The sequence below is a fragment of the Mobula birostris genome, chromosome 9, assembly GCF_030028105.1.
Source record: "Mobula birostris isolate sMobBir1 chromosome 9, sMobBir1.hap1, whole genome shotgun sequence".
Classification (NCBI taxonomy): domain Eukaryota; kingdom Metazoa; phylum Chordata; class Chondrichthyes; order Myliobatiformes; family Myliobatidae; genus Mobula; species Mobula birostris.
Window position 1 is genome coordinate 52339701 of NC_092378.1, and position 23436 is coordinate 52363136.

General features: G+C 41.2%; 1 protein-coding gene across 3 annotated transcripts in view; it reads left to right on the top strand.

Moving 5' to 3' along the window:
- braf (B-Raf proto-oncogene, serine/threonine kinase) overlaps positions 1 to 23436 on the top strand; it is a 124417-nt gene that overhangs the window by 31636 nt on the left and 69345 nt on the right. For 2 of the 3 annotated variants that reach the window (XM_072268046.1, XM_072268047.1), the window contains exons 3-6: positions 5985 to 6242; positions 10921 to 11024; positions 16904 to 17006; positions 17780 to 17928. In XM_072268046.1, the coding sequence (XP_072124147.1) occupies positions 5985 to 6242; positions 10921 to 11024; positions 16904 to 17006; positions 17780 to 17928 (614 nt within the window). The other variant, XM_072268048.1, reaches the window with a different exon arrangement.

Sequence of the window (23436 nt, forward strand, 5' to 3'; positions counted from 1 at the left end):
TGTTAATGAACCCAGGTTGCTGTCACTGCAATGATATTCCTCTAACCACTACACTGCATATTATTAATGAGGAAGAAAGCTCTTAACTCCGAGTGGAGTCATCGGGATGCCATCATGATGGTGTTTTTTTAGCAGGCTTTCTTATTTTTGCGAGGCGAAGTCGCTAGCTCAACGCTCAACCCAGCACGGATGGAAAGCGTGCAAGGGAGCCGGCTGGATTCAAACTCGGGAGCCTTCACTCTGAAATCCAGCGCTGATGCCACCACGCTACCAGCCAGCTATATTACTAATAATTAATATTAATTATATAAAATGGGCAATACACATGAAAACCAATTATTTCAGACAAATGCAATTTAATTGGTTAACAGTTTACGTACACAAATATCAATAATATTTTCATATACATTGTAATAAATCTTCAGTGTTCTAAGGAGGTTCAGCATATCATTGAACACTAACAAACTTCTACAGATGTACTATTGTAAGCATCCTAAGTCATTGCGTCATGTTCTGGTACAGCAATCTGAATGGGCAATAGCATAAGAAGCTGCAGAGAGTTGAGGACTCAGCCCAATACATTAATGGCAGATCCCTCCCAACAGTCTGTCAGCATCTACGGAAGAGCTACCTCAAAAAGGCAACATACATAAAAGGTTGCCACCATCCAGGCTATGCTACCTTCTTGCGGCTACCATCGGGCCAGAGGTACAAAAGTCTGAAATCCCACATGATCAGGTTGAGAAACAGCTTTTTCCCTTGAACCACTCTTTTCTTGGACCAATCAGCAAATTTCTAATCACTTTTAGCAACATTATCAACAATTTGACAACCTTGCATTAAAATGAACTTTCTTTTGTTCTAATTGCATTTTATTCTGAAATCTGTGTATAATTTCTTTGTTTTTCTTATGATTATATGATGTTATGTAGCTGTGATGTTACTACAAATAAGTTTTTCATTGCACCTGTGGACATATGCTTGTGCATTTAACATTAAACTCAACTTTGACTTTCAACCTGTTAAAACTACACTAAAGCTCAGAACAGGTTAATTGGGAAATCAGCTAGCAATTGTAGAACTGTGCAGTGCATCAAAAGATCACATGATCCATCAAACTGTGCCTGCTCCTACCTTTCAGAACAGCTTTTCAATTTGTTCCAAATCCTTGCTCTTTTCTCCAGAATCTTGAAGCTTTTTCCCCCTTCAGGTATTTATTGAATTCTCATTTTACAGATATTGTTGGATTTGTTTTCAGCACCCTTTGAGGCATATCTTGATTAGGCCTCTCTTCTAATTTCCTGACACTTGTATTCTCTGGTTATAAAGTTTTCAGCCAGCAGGAAGCAATTTTCCTTATTTATTCAAGTCCTTTTAAAAATTTGACCACGTCTTTATTAACACCCCCAGTGACATTTTCTGTCGTTTTTACAGTAAAAAACGCTGCTGGATTCTCAAGTATCTCCATGTAACCGAAATCCTTCATACAGCAGTAAAGACATAGCTCTTGTCACATGGATTAACTGTCCGTGACAAGAGTCAGAAGCTAATTCTGTGTATAATTTATGAATTAGTAGACGACTGCTGGAACATCACACGGGTTCTTTCAGAGCTTTGCCTGATGAGAAGTAGTACATAAGGTTGGGAAAGTGGTAAAGTGAGGAAATTTGGATTTCATCATTGTAAAGATGGCAAGAGCGCACCTCAATGTCAGTAGACAAACTGGTTACAGTGATCTCCGTGGTCAACTGCCCACTAATATGCAGAAAGCAAAAAGAGCCTTTGGTCAGAATTGAATTGGGGTGTGAAAAATGAAAAATCGGATGTTTTTTAGAAGTCTTGAAATCACATCTATAAATGACTGGACATGAGACTCTGGGGGTGCTGAAAATCCAGAGCAATGTACAAAATGCTGAAATATCTCAGTAGGTCAGGCATTACCTATAAAGAATTGTCTTTTCAGGCCATTCATCAGGACTGAAAAGGAAGGGAGTGAAGCTAAAATAAGAATGTGAGGGGGGGGAAGAAGTACAAGCTGGTGAGTGATGGGTGAAACCAGGTGAGGGGGGAGGTAGGTGGGAGCAGGTATGAAATGAGAAGATGGGAGGTGATAAGTGGAAAAGGGGTGAAGAGGGAATCTGATGGGAGAAGTGTGGACCATGGGAGCAAAGGAAGGTGGAGGAGCACGAGAAGGAAGTGATGGGCAGTTGAGGAGAACGGAAGGATAAGTGGGGAATCAGAATGCAGAATGGAAAAAAAGAGGAGAAGAGAAATTAGCAGAAGTTAGAAAAATCAGTGTTCACGTCGTCAAACTGGTGGCTACTCAGATGGAATATGAGGTTTTGCTCCTTCAGCTTTAGAGTGGCCATGAACTGACATGTCCGAATGGGAAGTAGAATCAAAATGCATGGCCACTTGGAAATCCCACTGCTTGGTGGTTGGAACGGTCCTCCAACCTACATTGGTTCTCCTTGATTTAGAGGAGACAGCACTGGGAGAACTGGATATAGTAGAGGACCTCAATAGACTTGCAGATGAAGTGATGCCTCACCTGGAAGGACTGTTTGGGCCCCTAAATGGTGGTGAGGGAGGAGGGATTTTATTTATTGTACTTAAATAATAGCATAGTAACAGGTTGCTACTGTGCCGTCCCATATCTTAAATATGCTGAATTTTAAATTGGTTATGATTAGATGTCCAACTTAGAATTCAAACCTATATCTCCTCTAAGCTGATGTCTTTCCCTGTAGATTCTGCACTGAACTGAGAAATGGTATAAATTGGGATATCATGATTCAGGTAAACTTCTATCTTCAAGTTTGATTGGCAGCTAGTTTGGTTTACTCATTCAGTCCTTTTCCAGTGAAACACATTGCATTTAATTTTGCACAGGTACCAAAAGGATGCTCTGAATGAGACAATGGTAAACTGTGTGAAGAAGTAGTGCTCACAGTAGAAAGTGTGTACAGACAACTTAATGCATATCTAACCTGAGTACAATGATAACCTGACTCTTGCAGCAAGTGACAATTATTAATAATGTAAGTTGGCCAGCACCATGGCATAGTTAGTAGAGCTGCTACCTTACAGATCGATCTTGGTTCAATTCTGACCTTGGGTGCAGTCTATGTGTAGTTTGCACATTCATCTTGTGACTGCTATGGTTTTCCCTGATACTCTGATTTCATACAGCCATACTACTCAGAGATGGGTCATTCAGCCAACAATCTGTATTCTTTTCCACTTATCCTTGGTCCATACCCTTCAATTCTTAGTGATACAGTACTTGTCTAGAAATTTTTAAAATATTGGTCTAAAATATGTCCCTCATTATGTTGTATGTATGCCACTATAAGTCCCTGTTGGCCTTCTCTGCACTATGGAAAACAAACCCAACCTTTTCGGTTTTGTAACAAAGACACTTCATCACAGGCATTATCCTACTCCAGCTCCTTTGCATTCTCCAAGTGCAATCCTGTCCTTTCTAGAGGGCGCCATGGTAGTGTAGTGGTTTGCGAGAAGTTACTAGAGCTCAGTGTGTCAGAGTTCAAAGTTCAATCCTGGCATCCTCTGTGAAGAGTTTGTGTGTCCTCCCCATGGAATGTGTGGGTTCCTTCCGGGTGCTCTGATTGCCTCCCACACTCCATTGATGTACTGGTTAGTAGATTAATTGGTTGTTGTAAAATGACGCATGATTAGGCTAAGGATTAAATCAGTAGTTGTTGACAACATGGCTCAAAGGGCCAAAAAGGCCTATTCCACACAGTATCTCTGTATCTCTAAGTATGACAATCAGAAATGATGTAATATTTCAGATACAGCCTGAGCAATGTGAGCATGTGACCATAAGAGATAGGAACAGAATTTGGCCATTTGGTCCATTGAGTCCACTCCTCCTTTATTTTCCCTCTCCGCCCCATTCTCCTACCTTCTCCCTGTAACCTTTGGCACCCATACTAATCGAGAATCTATCAACCTTCACTTCAAATATGTCCAATGACTTGGCCTCCACAGCCGTCTGTGGCAATGTATTCCACAGGTTTATATTCCTCCTCATCTCTGTTCTAAAGGAATGTGTTTGTATTCTGAGGCTGTGCCCTCTGGTTTAGATTCGCCCACTATTGAAAACATCCTGTCAATGTCCGCTCTGTCTGGGCATTTCAATATTTGATACGTTTCAATGAAATCCCCCCTCATTCTTCTAAACTCCAGTGAGTATAGGCCAGAGGCATCAAACACTGCACAGACCTTAACCCTTGCATCCTGGGATCATTCTGGTGAGCTTCTTCCAGATTGTTTCCAATACTGGCTCATCCTTTCTTCAAGGAGGAGCCCAAAACTGCTCACTATATTCCAAGTGCTGTCTGACCAATGCCTTATAAAGCCTCAGCATTACATCCTTGCTCTTACATTTTAGTCCTTATGAAATGAATATTAACCTTTCATTTGTTTTACTCTGTTATAAAGCTGTACCATAACGTCCCTGCTTTCTTATTCTATGCCCAACTAATGAAGGCTGGTATCGTGCATGCTTCTTTTACCTGTGCTGTCATCTTTGTAGGTGGCAGGATAGAGATGCATCTCTAATAAAGGGGGTGTAAGACATTCTTTTTCTCTGCTAGCCTGCAGGTTACCCTTGGGTAAGTGTAGCACCTGCACCCCCCACCCCCCTGAATCAGGGTCACATGAAGCAATGGGAGCAGGTGATAGATGGTCATATGAGTAGCTGCTGCCTACCACAACTCCTGGTTATGCAACCTCTGATGCCAGGCAGACGATCTCTGAAGAATATTGATAATGGCTGGGGTTACCCATCTTGTAAAGAAGGCAATGGTAACCACTTCTGTAGAAAAATTTGCTAAGAACAATCATGGTTATTAGATTAGTTTAGATTAGATTCAACTTTATTGTCATTGTGCCGAGTACAGATACAAAGCCAATGAAATGCAGTTAGCATCTAACCAGAAAGTGCTACAGCACACAAATATAAAAGTACAGAGACAGTACAATATGGGTGCAATACTGCTTAGCGCTGTGATGTGAAGTTCAGCAAGGTCACAGCCTCAGGGAAGAAGCTCTTCCTGTGCCTGCTGGTGCGGGAGCGGAGGCTCCTGTAGCACCTACCGGACGGGAGGAGAGTAAAAAGTCCATGGTTAGGGTGGGATGCATCCTTGATAATGCTTTTCACCCTGTCCAGGCAGTGTTTATGGTAGATGTTCTCAATGGTGGGCAATTGGGTGTCGATAATCTGCTGGGCAGTTTTCACCACCCACTGGAGTGCTTTGCAGTCCGATACGGGACAATTGCCATACCACACTGAGATGCAGTTGGTGAGTATGCTCTCTACGGTACAGCAGTAAAAGTCCGTCAGTATCCTGGGACAGAGGTGAGCTTTCTTGATGCTCCGCAGGAAATAAAGGCGCTGTTGCGCTTTTTTGATCAGGATGGAGGAGTTCAGGGACCAGGTGAGATCCTCGGAAATGCCATGAGTGCCTAATTCATACGACACAACATGATGATGATGATGACCACCTTAAAGGAGCTTTAGACTTGAATACCAAGGTCCCAGTGTTCCTCAGTACTCCCTAGAGATCCAGCCATTCATTATCTATGTACTATCCATTTTCTGAAACCTCATAACATGCATCAGTTTACACCTCTGAGGATTAAATTCCATCTGTCACTCCTCTGTGCAACTCACAAGTTGGAAAGTAAATTTCTGTAGCCTGAAGCTTTGCTCCTCACCAATATTTGTGTCATCTGTGATTTAAGGTTTCTTTTCACATCCCAAAGGTATGCTACCTTGGTAGATTAATTGGCTCCTGTAAAGTGAGGGTGAATGGTCACTATAAGGATGTGGAGAATAGATTAGGGATAGTATAGTATTAGTTTAAAGGGTGCTTGATGGGCCAAAAAGGCTGTTTTGTCTTGATGATTACTATTCTTCAGTTGCTAATTAATTCACACTCTGGATTTTGTTCCAGGCTTATGAAGAGTATACAAGCAAGCTGGATGCACTGCAGCAGCGCGAACAGCAGTTGTTGGAGTCCATAGGCAATGGCACGGAGTTCACAAACACTAACCCCACCAACACTGACTTGATGGAGCCGTGCACTCACCTTTCTGTCACTCGGAACTCTGCAAGCCTGTTACAGAACCCAAATGACAGTTCGAGGGCCAACCCCAAATCACCTCAGAAACCCATTGTTCGAGTCTTCCTGCCCAACAAGCAGAGGACAGTGGTGAGTAAATACGGTGAAGGGAGTGACATGAGATTCTGAGGAACAACTACAGGCCAACAAGTGGTTCTAAGTTCATGAAGACGGAAAACAATAAGGTAATTTGTATTGTGGACCGTTGTGGACATAATACAAATGTATTTCCTTAACATAGCCTATGTGCACATTTAACTCCTAACCACAGAGAGCTCTTTTTTTTGCTTGGGAGGGGGATTGTTTCCTGTATTCATCTTGTTAATAGCATTTTAAGTTTGTGTTTCTGGTATGTGTTCCCTAAACAAACCTTGCATCATGGTCCACCCATCAGTGTGCCTCAGTTCCTGTGCAACTCAAATTCATTCAAAGTATCCCCAATATTACATGCTTGTTGTACCCCCTTCACCTGTCTGGTCTCCTGTTAATGTTCCTCCATTAAATGCATTCCCTTTTCGTGTTCTCTCTTAAATACGTCTCCATGCCACCACCTTTCTCAGGAACCCTATTAAAATATGCTGTTCTATTGACTACACAATCTACTCCACATAAACTGCGTTTCAAGTTCCTGTTGCTATTAAAATTCAAATGGAAAATGAGAGGAAACTGTGGCCTGATGGTTTGCTCCGAGATCCATTTTTGTTCATTTTTGCTGTAGGATAATTTACACATACTTTGAATGTACTGTATGTTGCAAATTAAGGCTTAAACAAATTTAACAAGTAGACTTGTATTATACAAGTTACCTTCTCTCTGACATTTTCTGCTGAATCAGCAGCTTTTTCCTCCTCATGCCAGCTGCTCCAAGTCACACAGCATTGTAGCATTTACACTGTTCCTGGCTCTTGCTACTGGGACACAGTCATGGAGAGTGTAGGATTGGAAACAACTGGTTGCTAAGATGAAGGACAGAGAGAAGGTGCACTTGTGGATCCTATCCCAGTTATGGATATTATTATCACTGGTGATTTAATTTGACAGAATCCAGCCTGATGAAATAGGTTGACAGCAGACGTGGTGCTCAGCCTCCAAAATCTAATTGTTGTATCAAGGCTATTGATTTTCATAAGAAAATCTACATTTTTCCTTGGATCCCCAGCTGATCTAAAAGATCAATTGCTTTACTGATTAATTAATCAAAACACCTTTACCTACTTGAACGTGAACGTTGAGCATTTTATAATTCATGAAATCTACTCTCTATCTCTCAATCTCTCACTACCTTCAAGACCACCATCAAACCTACCTCTTTATTCTTAGGCAGCTCAGTGACAAATTTTGAGTACGATTTTATGAAACCTTCCAATCATGCTACCTCCTGTGTTCAGTTGTATGGATATTATGGGTGAGAAGATCCAGTTTATGCACTTTGAAAATCTGTGGAATCTAGCTTTGAGTTTTACGATTAGTACTGAATCACTGTGGCTTCTGGCCGTTTCAACCAAGTCTTTGTCTCTGCCTTTGCTCTGGTCCATTGTACCAGTAGTACAATATATTGGTGAGACTACACTTGGCTGTGTACAGTTCTGGTTGCCACCCTCTAGGAAGGATATGGTAGCAATGCAGAAGACATTCACTACAGTGTTGTTTGGAATTTGAGGGCTTATAAGCAGAGAGTGGAGTAGCTTAGTTTATTCTCTGTGAACATAGGAGGTGGAAGGGTGACCCATCAAAGTTTCTAAAATTGAGGGCAAATGGTCAGAATCTTTTTCTTACGGTGGCGAAACTAGAGGTCACAGGAATAAGGCGAGAGGGGAGAAATTTAAAGGTCTGAGGAGCAGGTTTTCCATACAGAGGGTCATGGATGTTTGGAATGAGCTACCAGAGGAGGTAGTGGCTGTAGATACAATTACAATATTTAATAGTTGTTTGGACACATACTTGGGTAAGAAAGGTGTAGAGGGATGGAGGTCAAATGTTTGCAAATGGGATTAGCATTCATAGTCCCCACGGCATGACTGTGGGCTGAAAGGGTCCATTTCAGTGCTTTATAACTATGATTCAATGAAACCATTAGTCCCAATCACCCTTGCTGTCCCCAAGTAGGGAAATCAACTTGTTCCCGTGTTTAAGAGAAGCAGGCTTGGAAGATATTTTGTTCACAGAACAATCTGACTGAAACATACACAAGTATAGTTTTCTGTCAAAAATGGCGCATTATTCTCGCATCAGCCTGACTTGAGATAAATGCTGACGGAGAATGTGTGCTCATTTATCAGCTGATTCTTCCATTTCCTCCCTCTAGCTCAAAATGGTTCTGCTCTAGCTTTGACGTTGCATATTTCCTTCATAACTTTCCTATCTCCTCGGGTTCTCTCCAAAAGTACTTTTCTCTGAGAAACTCTTTTCTCCCTCAATGCCAGCTTTGTATCATTTGGCCTCAGAAGTCCTTGTGCATCTTGGTGGTTGAATTCTTTTAGAATGTTCCTGTGAAGCACTTTGAGGCATTAAAAATGCTAAATAAATACATGTCAATGCTGTTATTTAGTGATAATGTCTTACATTAAAACTGAATGCAAGTTGTTGCTTTGTACCATTTGGTGCCTAGAATTGAAGAATGCTTGCATGACTGGACTATTTCACATTTTATTCTCACAGTTCTGCTTTATTCACCAGTATTTAAACACTGCTTTTCACTGCTATGATCTTTTGTACCTTGCACTAATTGCATCATTGATAAACCTTAACAGGATGTCTATATACACTTCTGCAGTCCTCATTGAACTAAGTTTATTCTCTAGCTTCATTATCATAGTGGAGAAAAGGATGTGCTGGGCTACAAGGTTAGGACTGGTGGTTTATGCTTCTGAAGAGCTATTGTCTCATGAAAGTCTTATTTTGAGCTGCCAGGACAATTCTGAGTTTAGCCTATTTAGCATAGTTGTAGGTCCACACAATGTGATGGAGAGTGTCTTTTGTGCGAAAATGACATTTTCTGTCTTGAAGAATTACGCAGTGGTCACTTCTACGAGTGCTATCTGTGACTAATAGAAAGGCAAGGGTGATGTCAACCAAGATTATCCCTCATGTTGGTTTACTCACTACTTTGGACACAATTTGGCATTGATAACCTATAGGGCTTGGTCACTTTGGGCAGTAGTGCTGTTGCCAAGCTACTCTTGTTGATGGACATCAAAATACCCACTTAAATTACCTGCTGTGGCTTTTTTGTTTTCAGTGCTTTTTCCAAGTGTAACATGGGGTAGCACTAACTTGCCTCTCAATGGGTGTGATTTTTGGTGCACAGGTTCTGAAGTGAGGACTTCCTGTATCTTCTTTCCACATGTGTATCGTAAAGTTTGCCCCTTTGGTGGGATTCCTTGTTAGTATGTAACCAGGGTAGAGATACAGACATGCAGGCCATGAGATGATGACTATATTTCTGCTTCATGGTATCTTGTGGATGCCTAGTCTTGAGCTGCCTGAGTCTGAGTATAATTATGTCAGGCTCTTGACTAATTTGTGGTATATTTCCCCTAATTAGGTGCTAGTTCTCTGCTATTTAGCAGGTGAAGATTAAAAGCATTTGCAGTGAATGACATCAGGTTTTCTCCCTTGTTTTAAAGTGGATTACTAAACCGTTGCAGGGGGCTATTAGAAGTCAACCAATTGTTGTGTATTTAGACCAGATTGCGAAAGGATGGCATCATACAAATGAGTGGTTCTCATTAGGGGATAATTCTATACAGCACACAGCACAGAAACAGCCACTTCAGCCCAACGGCTCGAGCTGATAAGATCCCCATTAAGGCTTGTCCCCTCAAAACCTTTTATATCCATGTACTGTTCAAGTGCCCTTTGTGCTTGGCTAAATCACTTCCTCTGGCAACTCATTCCGTATACCGACCACTACCTGTGTGAAAAAGTTGCCCCTCAGGTTCCTGTTAAATCTCTTCCCTCTCACCCTAAAACTCTAGTTTTCGATTCCCCAACCCTGGAGAACATGCATGCGTTGACTGTATCTGTACTCCTTATGGATTTTATATTTTTTCTGGAAGATCACTCTTCATTCTCCTATGTTCCCAAACTTTTCAACCTCTTTCCCATACTCGATGCCTTGAGTCCCGGTAACATCCTCTGTACCAAGGTTGATTCCCTCAGTGGAAGTGCTGCAAAAGGGCTGGATTAAATTACTGCTTTTTTCCTGATCCAAAGGGAGATTACTAGCTGTAGTTTTTTGTGTGTCAGCGATCAAGGGTCATTGATAATTTTGTGGCTGCCTGTAGTGGTGCTTCTCCATCAGAATAGAGTTGATTCCCTGTTGGTCATGCCCAGAGATCACAATGCTGAAAACCACTGGGATTTAGTTTGTGCACAGTTTGTATTATGGAATTATTGTCCAATAACTATTTCTTGAGAAATTGCACCAATTTAATAAGACTGCTGCAGTTTTATTTTTCTGTTTGCTACAGACACTTGTAAACAGCGTCTGTAAATTTTGTTTGTTCGAAAATGTAGATTCCACTTGTCCAACTTTTATATCCTTGGCTGGCAGTGTGGTGTCGGTGGAGTCATTTAGACATTTAGAAACTCCATAGCAGCTCGGGCACCTGAAATAGTTGATGGAGAAATTATTGCAACATCTCCATTCTGCCTTGGGACTTTTGTTGCCATTGTGTGTAGCTTTGGCTGGCTCAGCAGTATGAGCAGACAAAGAAATCGCAGCCTTGGAAACTGCTGCATATTAAGTGTCTGTTGTCTTTTCTAGGTTCCAGCACGATGTGGGGTGACGGTGCGAGACAGCCTGAAGAAAGCTCTGATGATGAGGGGATTGACGACAGACTGCTGTGCAGTCTACAGAACACAGGATGGGTGAGTGGTGCAGTGAGCTTGAAGCACTGTGCTATGTGGAGGAGAGGCTTCAGGAGGTATTTCCATGATAGGATTGAGCTGTTGTGGTTCCTGAATAACTTGGTTATTTCCATTTGGAGATGGATACCCTACCACAATGTATATGACCACTTGGTTTGTTGTCACCAGCAGTGGTCAACATTCAGAGATTGGCTGATGAGTGGCAGGTAATATTCTTGCCACAAAAGTGTCAGGAAATGCTCATTTTCATTCAGAGATCTTCTAATCACCTACCCTTGACACTCAGTGTCATTAGAGCAGAGGCCTGCTTTCTGCTTTCTTCTTGCTGCTGCCATCGGGAAGGAGGTACAAGAGCCGTAGGTCCCACACTACCACGTTCAAGAAAAGTTATCACTGTTCAGCCATCAGGTTTCTGAACCATGGTGAATACCTTCACTCACCTCAACACTGAACTGATTCCACAACCTATGGATTCACTTTCAAGGTTTCTATAGCTCATCTTCTCGGTATTATTTATTACTTACTTATTTCATTATTATTATTATTTGTTTTTTTTTGTATTTGCACATTTTTTTCTTTTGCACATTGGTTGCTTGTGTGTAGTTTTTCATTTATTCTATTGTATTTCTATTCTACTGCAAATATCTGCAAGGTAATGAATCCCAGGGTAGCATATGGTGACGATGCACTCTGATAATAAATTTACTTTGAACTTTGAGCTTAATATCACCAAATCTCTCATTATCAACATCATGGGGTCACCATTGAAACTCCATTCATCCAGCCACATAAATATTGTAGCAACAGGAGTTGGTCACAGGGTGGAACCTTGCAACAGGTGATTTGCCTCCCGATATGCCAAGGCCTTTCCATTATCTACAAGATCCAACATGAGTGCGCCATGTTACTGGATAAATGCTCCAAACAGGAAGTTCCAAGAGTGCCACAACAAAACAGCTTGTGTGACTACCATCGATTCCTTTAAATGTTTATTCCTTGCCTAGTGACTACATTCTATCGTGTAAGAATGCTCTTAATTTATTTGCTCTGGTGTGTCTGATGGCTCCTTCTCAACCCATGATCTCTGCGACCAAGGGAGCTTGGGGCAGCAGGCAAATGGGAACAGCACCACCTAGATGGACTTCAAGAGGCACTGCAGATGCTAGGAATCTGAATCAGCACACACAAAATGCTGGAGGAACTCAGCAGGTCGGGCAATATTACCTACAGGACTCCCTTCAATTCGCATGACATACTGATTTTGGAAATAAATTGCGGGTCCTAAACAATGTTCCCTCTAATTTGTAATGACCAGTGTGCACAAAAATGTTGTGCTGTGCAGTTTTTTGCCCAGTGACAGTAACATTTATCACCAGACTTCTAGTCATGATGGAGCCTGCGTACAACACTCCTTTGGTCGACAACTTCTGGCTAGATCATGAAACCATGTATTTCATTTCTTTTATGTCATTTATGTTTGTTTATCGTCTTGAATGTGATTTTGGCACTGTTGGAGCATCTGACTTGCTGTTTGGACATCGTTTGGGTGCCTCGGTGCTCTACAGTCTCAGAGGGGATTCCAGGAGGCAGAGGAAGCATGAGCAAACCTTATGGCGGGCAGGCTGTGGGATAGCGAGTGAGCCAATGTTTGACTCTGTTTCACCAATTAAAGCTTCCATTGTTTACTGACTAAAGTGATGAGGGAGATTGAAATATTGAGGCAAATGCAGAAGTTTTGATAATCGTGCTGCCTTTCTTTCCTTTCTTGGTTTCATGGCTACCTGGATAAGAAGAATTTCAGAGTTGTATACTTTGATAATAAATAAATGAATCTTGTGAACCTTATGTGCACACTGAACTTTTAAGTGGAAGTAAACCTGAAGCTATTCTAGGATAATAAGCCGTTCCGCTTTAAATAAATTAGCAGTTCTTTTGTGCTTCACACCCTTTGCTTCTTTGGAATTCGACTTCGTGAATCAATAATTTATTCAATAAAAACAGTATAAATAAGCTAGTTCTAAAATCTGCAGACAAATCATTGCAAACTTCGCGTTATCAACTCTGTCCACATCAGAAACCGGTAAAGGAAATGCTCTGTCCATCAGTGGCCACACACTTTAATCCCATGTCCCATTCCCATTCTGACATGTCTATCCACGGTCTCCTCTACTGTAAAGATGAAGCCACACTCAGGTTGGAGGAACAACACCTTATATTCTGTCTGGGTAGCCTCCAACCTGATGGCATGAACATTGACTTCTCTAACTTTCGCTCATGCCCCCCCCCCCTCATACCCCATCCATTATTTATTTATTTATAAACACATTCTTTTTCTCACTCTCCTTTTTCTCCTTCTGTCCCTCTCATTATACCCCTTGCCCATCCTCTGGGCTTCCCCCCTCCCCCTTTCTTTCTCCCTAGGCCTCCTGTCCCATGAGCCTCTCATATCCCTTTTGCCAATCAACTGTCCAGCTCTTGGTTCCATCCCTCCCCCTCCTGTCTTCTCCTATCATTTCGGATCTCCCCCCTCCCCCTCCCACTTTCAGATCTCTTACTAGCTCTTCTTTCAGTTAGTTCTGACGAAGGGTCTCGGCCCGAAATGTCGACTGTACCTCTTCCTAGAGATGCTGCCTGGCCTGCTGCGTTCACCAGCAATTTTTATGTTTGTTGCTTGAAATTCCAGCATCTGCAGATTTCCTCGTGTTTGCATAAAGGAAATGTGATTGTGTAAAATTGTGAAGTATACTTAACACGTCAACGAAGTAGAGGATGACAACCTTTTGTGCTCAGTTTAAATTCCTTTGTGTGCTGGGAGCAAATGGTGTGTGTGTGTGTGTGTGTGTGTGTGTGTGTACACACACCTTTGTGGGAACATTGGTCCTCAGTCCTAGAACTCTTCCCAATAGCACCAGAAATTGTTCAAGAAGCCAGCTTATCGGCCAGCTCAATGGCAGTAATGGATAGTGTTGAACTAGAGTAATTTGTTTTTAACCATATAACCATATAACAATTACAGCATGGAAACAGGCCATCTCGGCCCTTCTAGTCCGTGCCGAACTCTTACCCTATCCTATTCCCACCGACCTGCACTCAGCCCATAACCCTCCATACCTTTCCTGTCCATATATCTATCCAATTTAACTTTAAATGACAACATAGAACCTGTTTTTTTTGTGGTTTAACTTTAACTTTCTTTATGCTTGCTCCTATGTGTATACAGTCACCTGTTTTCCTGTGATTGTACAATGAATTTTCACTTATTGTAGTATAACTGGTTTTGTATTTTGCTTCTGCCTGTGATACACTATTGAACCTGACTGTCTCATAGGTTGTCCCTTATTAATTGAATTTTTCATCTTTCCAGTTTGAGCTAGTTTTTAGTATAAGGTGACCATGACTTCTTTGTTCTTTCTTTTAATTCTCTTTCTTCACTTTATTATTTGCAGTAGAGAGTGAGTTGGTGACTGTTATGTCTTTTTTTGTGAACACCTATTAAAATGGCTGTAACTACATGATTTACACCTTGTTCTAAGTACTGGCTTTATGAACGATGTCCAGATCCTGAAAATGAGCCAAATAATTACTGATTCCTTAGTTTGCCATGTTTTTTCATTTATTCATGGGATATGGAAACTAGTCAACACCAGCATGTTACTGTCTATTTGCTACTCCGGAAATGAGCAGGTAATTAAGGTTCATTGTGGTTTCCAAACCAGACTGATGAAGTAGTTATTGAAATGCTTCCATTCAGCCTAGTAATGTAGGTGTCATATCTGTAGCTTCAGCTGATGGGGTCTTTAGAGTGCCAGAGTAATGTTGACAGTTTTCTTTCCCTGAATTAGTGATTTCAGGGTTGTTCTGATAAATCAGTTGTTTTATACAATTACCATTACTAACACTAGCATTTTGTTTTAATTCTACATGTATCTGATTACTTGAATTAACATCTTACAGCTTCAAGGTTGGAATTTGAGCTTGTCTCCAGCCTAGACCTTTGAGTGCTAGTCTAGTAACTTAACTCTTCCTATCCATTTTTGCATTTCTAGCTAGCTTTGTATCACACCTTAAATGTTTCCTTTTTTATTCATATTTGGATCATTCTTTGCATCTCATTGTTTGCAGTGGAATATATTTTTGTACTTCAGTACTTTGGAAGTTGTGCTGTTATCCTTTTAACTGATTGCTGGCATTGATCGTGTGGAAATTGTATTCGGATTATTTCCCTGTTCAGAGGTGACCACTAACTTGGGACCATTTAAATTGAAAATACCTACCTCTGTTATTTATTCCTGTCAGACTGTTAAGCTTTTCTACTGAAATGCTTTATGTGTACACTTATTCATAGTTTTCTTCTGATTCCTTTTAAGGGACAAAGAGTGGAATGATTAGAGTTCACATATTTTGCCATTCATATGAATAGTGCTTTATCTAATCTTGACTTTTGTTGTATAGCAACTAGTATTAACAGCATGGAGACATGTAATTCTTAAGCTGCTAAAGTAAAGGGGTATTGGGTGGGTTACCAAATCTCAGATATTTGTGTAAAAACATTAATCACTCTGGTCCTTTCAGTTTACGCTTGCCTGCAGTGCAAATATATTATCAGTCCATCAAGTTTTTAAATTCGAAATTAGAGCAGCAGGCCTTCAACCCACAATGTTGTGCCAACTTTTTTAATCTACTCCAAGATCAATCTAACCCTCCCCTCCCATATAGCCCTCTATTTTTCTTTCATCCATGTGCCTATCTAAGAGTCTCTTAAAATTCCCTAATGTATCTGCCTCTACCACCATTCCTGGCGGTGTGTTCCATCCACCTACCACTGTGTATATAAAAAAAACACCTACCTCTGCTATCCCTATTATACTTTTCTCCAAGCTCCTTAAAAAGTATGTCCTCTTGTATTTGCCATTGCCTTCTTGGAAAAAGGTGCAGGCTGTCCACTCTATCTGCCTCTTAACATCTTAAAATTAGTGAAGGGCCAGGGTAGGTGGGAGGCTCGGGATGGTGAATAGCAAGCTCATTATTCCAGGTTTTCTCTTTCAGAGGGGTATAAAGACCACAGCATGTATTCATTCCCATACAGTTGAAGTTAGTGCTATAAGGTCCTCAATTTTGTTTTCCCAGATGTATCTAAATACAGATCTTGTTTGGTGACCCTTGCCGATGCATTGTTTAGTTATAAATTTTAAGTATTCCATATCTTGGGCATATACACCAAGTGATGAGACCAATTTATTAAATTCTATTCAATTTTAAAACTGTTTTGCCTGTTATTTATTTTCTACCATAAATCCTCTTGCACATCAGAAGCACTGGATTCATAGAACACTCGTGCAGATTGGTGGCAGAACAAAACCTGATTGGAAGCAGCAAATCTAAGACAGCACGGCCTAGTTCTATGATGTCTGTAAACCTGGAGAGGTAATCTGATGTTGAAGATTGGCACTAACGCTGCAGTCTCAGTTTGTGCTCTCACATTGATTTCTTGCCTTGACACAGTGGTGCTGGGTCATTTTGTATCCATAGAGAGCCAGGGTTTTTGGATTATGTGGATATAACTACCAGGTCCATAGAATGTATAGGTATTGGATTAAAGGACAGCAGCAGTACTGGCGGAGAGCAAAGCTGCGGTTGCCAAAGGAATGAAATCAGCTGAATTTAAAGTTAAGTGCTGATTGCATTTGATCTTTCCTGTTATTGAAATGCTTGCCTTGATAATATTTATCTGGCTAGATGTTAGGAAATTGCTTTTCCGTGCAGTACTTTGGGTTTAAGGAAAGCACCATTTGGCCTAGCCTGGTTTATGTTTAATGCATAATGCCAGAAGCCTCTGTCCAGTTTTCATCAGTGCCAACTGAGTTTTGTGTTGCTTTCAGGGAGAAAAAACCAATTGGATGGGACACGGATATGTCCTGGTTAACAGGAGAGGAGCTGCAGGTGGAAGTACTGGAGCACGTACCACTAACCACACACAACTTTGTAAGTATCTGGGATTCTCAGTAGTTTACTTACAACAGAAACTTTCTGGGTAAGCTTTTAATTAAGTATTTTACTTGGTGTATGTATTGTATATCTATGGCACAGTATTCTTGGGTCTTGCTGATGTCTAATGAATCCTCTATGGCAAGGATTCTCGACCTTTTTTTATGCCATGTACCAATACAATTAAGCAAGAGGTTTGTGGACCTCAGGTTGGGAACCCCCGCTCCATGGCCTAATGGGAGATTGTGCAGAAGTCAATCTCTTCTACAGAGAACCTTTGTAGGTGCAGATTGGATGTTGCATATGGGATGCTTGGCACCTTGATTTTCTTGAAGTCAGTCATTGTGGTAATGTTGTAATTTTGTGCAAATTTTGTTTCTGGGTGCTATCAGCCATATTGTGATATACTTCTGCATATCTAGGGGAAAAGGCTGGGAGAACAGTGCAAACATCTAGGTGAGAGTTATCCAAAATTAAAGTCAGCATCTGTGGAGAGAAAAGCAGACTTCCCTTCTCTAAACTTTAGTGCCAAGTCTACCCATGAAAACATTCTTTACTGTAGAAGTCAGACCTGTGCTAATCTTTGCTGAAATCACTGTGGTGACGCAAAAATTATGTCTGATCATACTTCTCTAAAAAATGATAGTTGTAACTGCATTTAACCCGTCTACTCTTTTCAAAACAGTGGTAATGCCACCGATCTATTGCTGCTGTGACTCCAGCGTTAAATTTCTCCTTTCACACTCTCACTTTCTTTCTTTCCCTTCTAGGTTCGAAAGACCTTTTTCACACTGGCATTCTGCGACTTTTGTCGTAAGCTGCTGTTTCAGGGTTTTCGTTGTCAGACCTGTGGGTACAAGTTCCACCAACGCTGTAGCACAGAGGTCCCCCTCATGTGTGTGAATATTGACCAACTAGAGTAAGTACGTTAGCACTGCAAGGGAGGCAGTGAGGACTATTGCTTGGGGAAAGATTATTCTTAAAAGCCATTGAGTTGGTATAAAGTTAAATGGAAGCTGGAGTTAATTGAACTCTTGTACGGCATAGAACAGTACTCTGACTTGCGATGTTGTCGTCCTTTTAATCTCTTCCAAGATCAATCTTCCCTCTCACATCGCCCTCCATTTTTCTTTCATCCATGTGCCTATCTGAGATGACCTTAAATGTCCCTAGTTCATCTGCCTATGCCACCACCTACTGACAGTCGTTCCATGCACTGTGTGTATAAAAAAAGACAAACTACCTCTGGCGTCTCTCTGATGCTTTCTTCCAATCACCTTAAAATTATGCCATATGGTATTAGCCTTCACCACGCTGGGGGAATAAAAGATGTTGTTTATTGACTCTATCTATGCCTCAGTCACCTCTCATCCTTGATCACTCCAAAGAGAAAAGCCCTAGTTCACTTAAACCTTCCTCGTAAGACGTGCTTTCTAATCCAGACAGCATCCTGGCATGTCTCCTCTGAACCCTCTCTAAAGTTTCCATATCCTTCCTATAATGAGGCAACCAGAATTTAGCACAATAATCCAAGCATGGTCCAACCAATTATACAGTTGCAACATTACCTTGTGGCTTCCCCTTGGGGGCAAGTGATCATCATATGATTGAATTCACCCTGAAATTTGAGGAGAAGCTGAAGTCTGATGTATTAGTATTACAGTGGAGTAAAAAGATTTACAGACGTATGAGAGAGGAGTTGGCAAAAATTGATTGGAAAAGAACACCGGTAAGGATGACGGCAGAGCAACAATGACAAGAATTTCTGGAAGCAATGTGGAAGGCACAGAGTATATACATCCCAAAGAGGAAGAAGTATTCTAAAGGGAAGATGACACAACCGTGGCTAACAGGATAAGTCAAATCCAACATAAAAGCCAAAGTGAGAGCATATAAGAGAGCAAAGTGGGAAGTTAGAGGATTGGGAAGCTTTTAAACACCAATAGAAGGCAACTAAAAAATGTCATAAAGAAGGTAAAGACGGGATATTAAAGTAAGCTAGCCAATAAAATGAAAGAGGGTACAAAAAGTTTCTTCAGATACATAAAGTGTAAAAGAGAGGTGAGAGTGGATATTGGACCGCTAGAAAACTATGCTAGAGAGGCAATGAAATGGCAGACACTAGCAATATGGTGAAGTTTCAAGTTTCAGGGGTCATGAAGTGTGTGAAATTACCATAACTGCAGAGAGGATTCTTGGAAAACTGAAAGATCTGAAGGTAGATAAGTCACCTGGACCAGATGGTGTACATGCCCGGGGTGCTGAAAGAAGTGGCAGAAGACTGGAAAATTGCACATGTCATTCCACTCTTCAAGAAGGGAGAGAGGCAGAAGAAAGGAAACTACAGGCCACTTAGTCTGACCTCAGTGGTTGGGAAGTTGTTGGTGTCAATTATTAAGGATGAGATCTTAGGGTACTTGGAGGCACATGATAAAATAGGCAGTAGTCAGCATGGTTTCCTCAAGGGAAAATCTTGCCTGACAAATCTGTTGGAATTCTTTGAAGAAATAATAAGCAGGATCAAAGGAGATTTGGTTGATGTTGTGTATTTATATTTTCAGAAGGCCTTTGACAAGGTGCCATACATGAGGCTGCTTAACAAACTAGGAGCCCATGGTATTACAGGAAAGATTGTAGCATGGATAAAAGAATGGCTGATTGGCAGGAGGCAAAGAGTGGGAATAAAGAGAGCCTTTTCTGGTTGGCTGCTGGTGACTAGTGGTGGTCCACGTCAATAATTTGGATGATGGAATTGATGGCTTTGTTGCAAAGTTTGTGGAAGTAGGTGGAGGGGCAGGTAGTTTTGAGGAAGTAGAGAGGCTACAGAAGGACTTAGACAGATTAGGAGAATGGGCAAAGAAATGGCAGATTGGAATAGTGTCAGGAAATGTATGGTCATGCACTTTGGAAGAAGAAATTAAAGGGTTGACTATTTTCTAAAAGGAGATAAAATGCAAAAAAAAACTGAGGTGCAAAGGGACTTGGGAGTCCTTTTGCAGGATTACCTAAAGGTCACTTTGTAGGTTGAGTCCGTGGTGAGGAAGGCAAATATAATGTTAGCCTTCATTTCAAGAGGGCTAGAATGCAAAAGCAATGATGTAATGCTGAGACTTTATAAAGCACTGGTGAGACCTCACTTGGAGTATTGTGAGCAGTTTTGGGCTCCTTATCTTAGAAAGGATGTGCTGAAACTGGAGAGGGGTCTGCCTTCTGTTAACCAAGGCTGGTAGCAGATTTCACATAGCCAAGTCTCCCTGAATCCTGTACTGGATCTTCTGAATAAGCCTACCATGGGCTACCTTGTTGATCTCCTTACTAAAATCCATGTCCTCCACTCTACCTTCATCAATTTGTTCAGTCACTTCCTCAAAGAAGTCAGGCTCATGAGATGTGATCTCACTGCTCTATAATTAACTCTATTATCTCTATTACTTTTCTTAAATAAAAAAAAATACCATTTCCTATCATCCAATCTTCCGATAATGCTCCTGTAGCTGGTGAGCATACAAAGATCATTGCGAGGGCATAGCAATTGCTTCCCTCACTTCCTACAGTAACTTAGTTTATATCCTATCTGACTCCAAGGACATCTATCCTAATGCTTTTCAAAGTTCCAGGACATCATCTTTCATAAGTGAGCAGTTTTGGGCCCCTTATCTTAGGAAGGATGTGCTGAATCTGGAGAGGATTCAAAGGAAGTTCACAATAATGATTCCAAGATTGAATGGCTTGTCACATGAAGAGTGTTTGATGGCTCTGGGCCTGAATTCAATAGAATTCAGAAGAATGAGGAAAGGCCTCATTGAAACCTATCGATGGTGAAAGGCCTTGATAGAGTGGCTGTAGAGAGGATGTTTCCAGTGGTGGGAGAGTCTAAGACCAGAGGACACGGCCTCAGAATAGAAGTGGGTCCTTTTAGAATGAAGATGAGGAGGAATTTCTTTAGCCAGAGAGTGGTGAATCTGTAGAATTCTTTGCCACAGGCAGCTGTGGAGGCCAAGTCTTTATGAATATTTAAGGCAGAGGTTGATAGATTCTTGATTGGTCAGGGCATGAAGGGATATGGGGGGAAGGCAGGAGATTGTGGCCGAGAGGAAAACTGGATCAGCCATGATAAAATGGCAGAGCAGGCTCTATGGGCCAAATGGCCTAATTCTGCTCCTACATCTTAAGGTCTTGACATGTTTCGGTTTTTCAGCCCGTTCTACACTGACCTTACATTCGACAAGGTTCTTCTCACTGGCGAATACTAAAGCAATGTATTTATTAAGCACCTCCCTTACCTCCTTTGACTTCCAGCGCATGTTTCCACTTTTATCCCTGATCATTCCTACCCTCACTCTAATCATCCTTTTTTTCATGTACATGTGGAACACCTTGGAGTTTTCCATGATTACAGGATAATAATTCTTGTAATTAAAATTATATTCCTTGTAATTGAATAGGTTCAAGCACAGGTCAGCAGGAGAAATCAACAACTTTCCATTACTTCTGCACGATAAACTTAAAAGATAGTGAAAAGTTTGGTAGTTTTTGTCCTTGGAAAGAGACCCAGAGGTGATGTCCAAGCCCAGCTCAAGTTTAATTATTGCAGTCATTTGTGGAAGGCAAGGTTTGTTGTAGAAACCCAATTTCTTTCAGTTAAGGGAGCCTCCTGCCCAAGCCCAGTCTAGGTTTACATCTGTTATCCCTCACTTCATTCTTAGTATTCACTGGAGGTCTGTGCCAACCCCAAACTGTTAGACATTGATATAGCTTGTCAAATGTAGCTTGCCAGTACAAACTTAGAACAAATGTATATAAAGCAAGAGAGAAGGTCAGACCTGTCTCAGACGGATGTCACTGTATTTTGCTCAAGCTGATCTGGGAATTACACCGCGAAGACTTCAAATGCTGGTAATTATATTTAGTCTTTGAAGATAATATGCACCCCCCCCCCCCCAATCATGGTATAGTGTTGCATAAGCATATGTATGGGTTATTTTATTGGGGAGCGTTACTATTTGGTAGTTTAAAGGTCCAGAAGTTCAACTCCAGAGAATTAAGCAAAAATACCTGGACTGTCAATAAAAATCATTACTAAGTGCTGTCTTTCAAATGAAACCTTAATCCAGTCCCTTACCTGTTCTCTCAGGTTATGTAAAAGGGCTCATGAAAATAAGCTCATTATGAAAATAAAAGGAAAACTATAGTTGGTTTCCTGACCAAAACTTATTCCCCATTCAACATTGTGAAGTGAATTGAATTGACTTTATTACTTATATCCTTCATATACCCAAGGAGTAAAAATCTTTATATTACATCTCCATCTAAATGTACATTGTGCAATTTATAGTAATTTATAATAAATAGTATGTGCAACAGGACAGTCAATATATCATAGAAGTACAATTGTATCAGCATGAATTAATCAGTGTGATGGCCTGGTGGAAGAAGCTGTCCTGGAGCCTGTTGGTCCTGACTTTTATGCTACGGTACCGTTTTCCAGATTGCAGCAGTTGGAACAGTTTGTGGTTGGGGTGACTTGGGTCACCAATGATCCTTCGGGCCATTTTTACACACCTGTCTTTGTAAGTGTCCTGAATAATGGGGAACTCACATGTACAGATGCGTTGGGCTGTCCGCACCACTCTCTGCAGAGTCCTGCGATTGAGGAAAGTACAGTTCCCATACCAAGCAGTGATGTGACTAGTCAGGATGCTCTCAATTGTGCCCCTGTAGAAAGATCTTAGGATTTGGGGGCTCATACCAAACTTCTTCAACTGTCCGAGGTGAAAGAGTTGCTGTTGTGCTTTTTTCACCACACAGCCGATATGTACAGACCACATGAGATCCTCGCTGGTGTGTATGCTGAGGAACTTAAAACTGTTCACTTTCTCAACCCAGACCCATTGATGTTAATAGGGGTTAACTTGTCCTCATTCCTCCTGTAGTCCACAACTAACTGCTTTGTTTTTGCGACATTGAGGGAGAGGTTGTTTTCTTGACACCACTGTGTCAGGGTCATTGTCTGGTTATTACCATATTCTTACTGGTGGAATCTTGTTCATGGATGTTGCATTTCCTGTAATACAATAAGCTATCTTATATATTTACATAGAAAACCTACAGCACAATACAGGCCCTTTGACTCAAAAAGCTGTGCCAAACATGTCCTTACCTTAGAAATTACCTAGGGTTACCCATAGCCCTCTATTTCTCTAAGCTCCATGTACCTATCCAGGAGTCTCTTAAAAGACCCTATCGTATCCGCCTCCACCACAGTCACCAGCAGCCCATTCCACGCACTCACCACCCTCTAAGTTTTAAAGAAAAAACTTATCCCTGACGTCTCCTCTGTACCTACTTCCACGCACCTTAAAACTGTGCCTTCTCGTGCTAGCCATTTCAGCCCTGGGAAAAAGCCTCTGACTATCCACGCGATCAA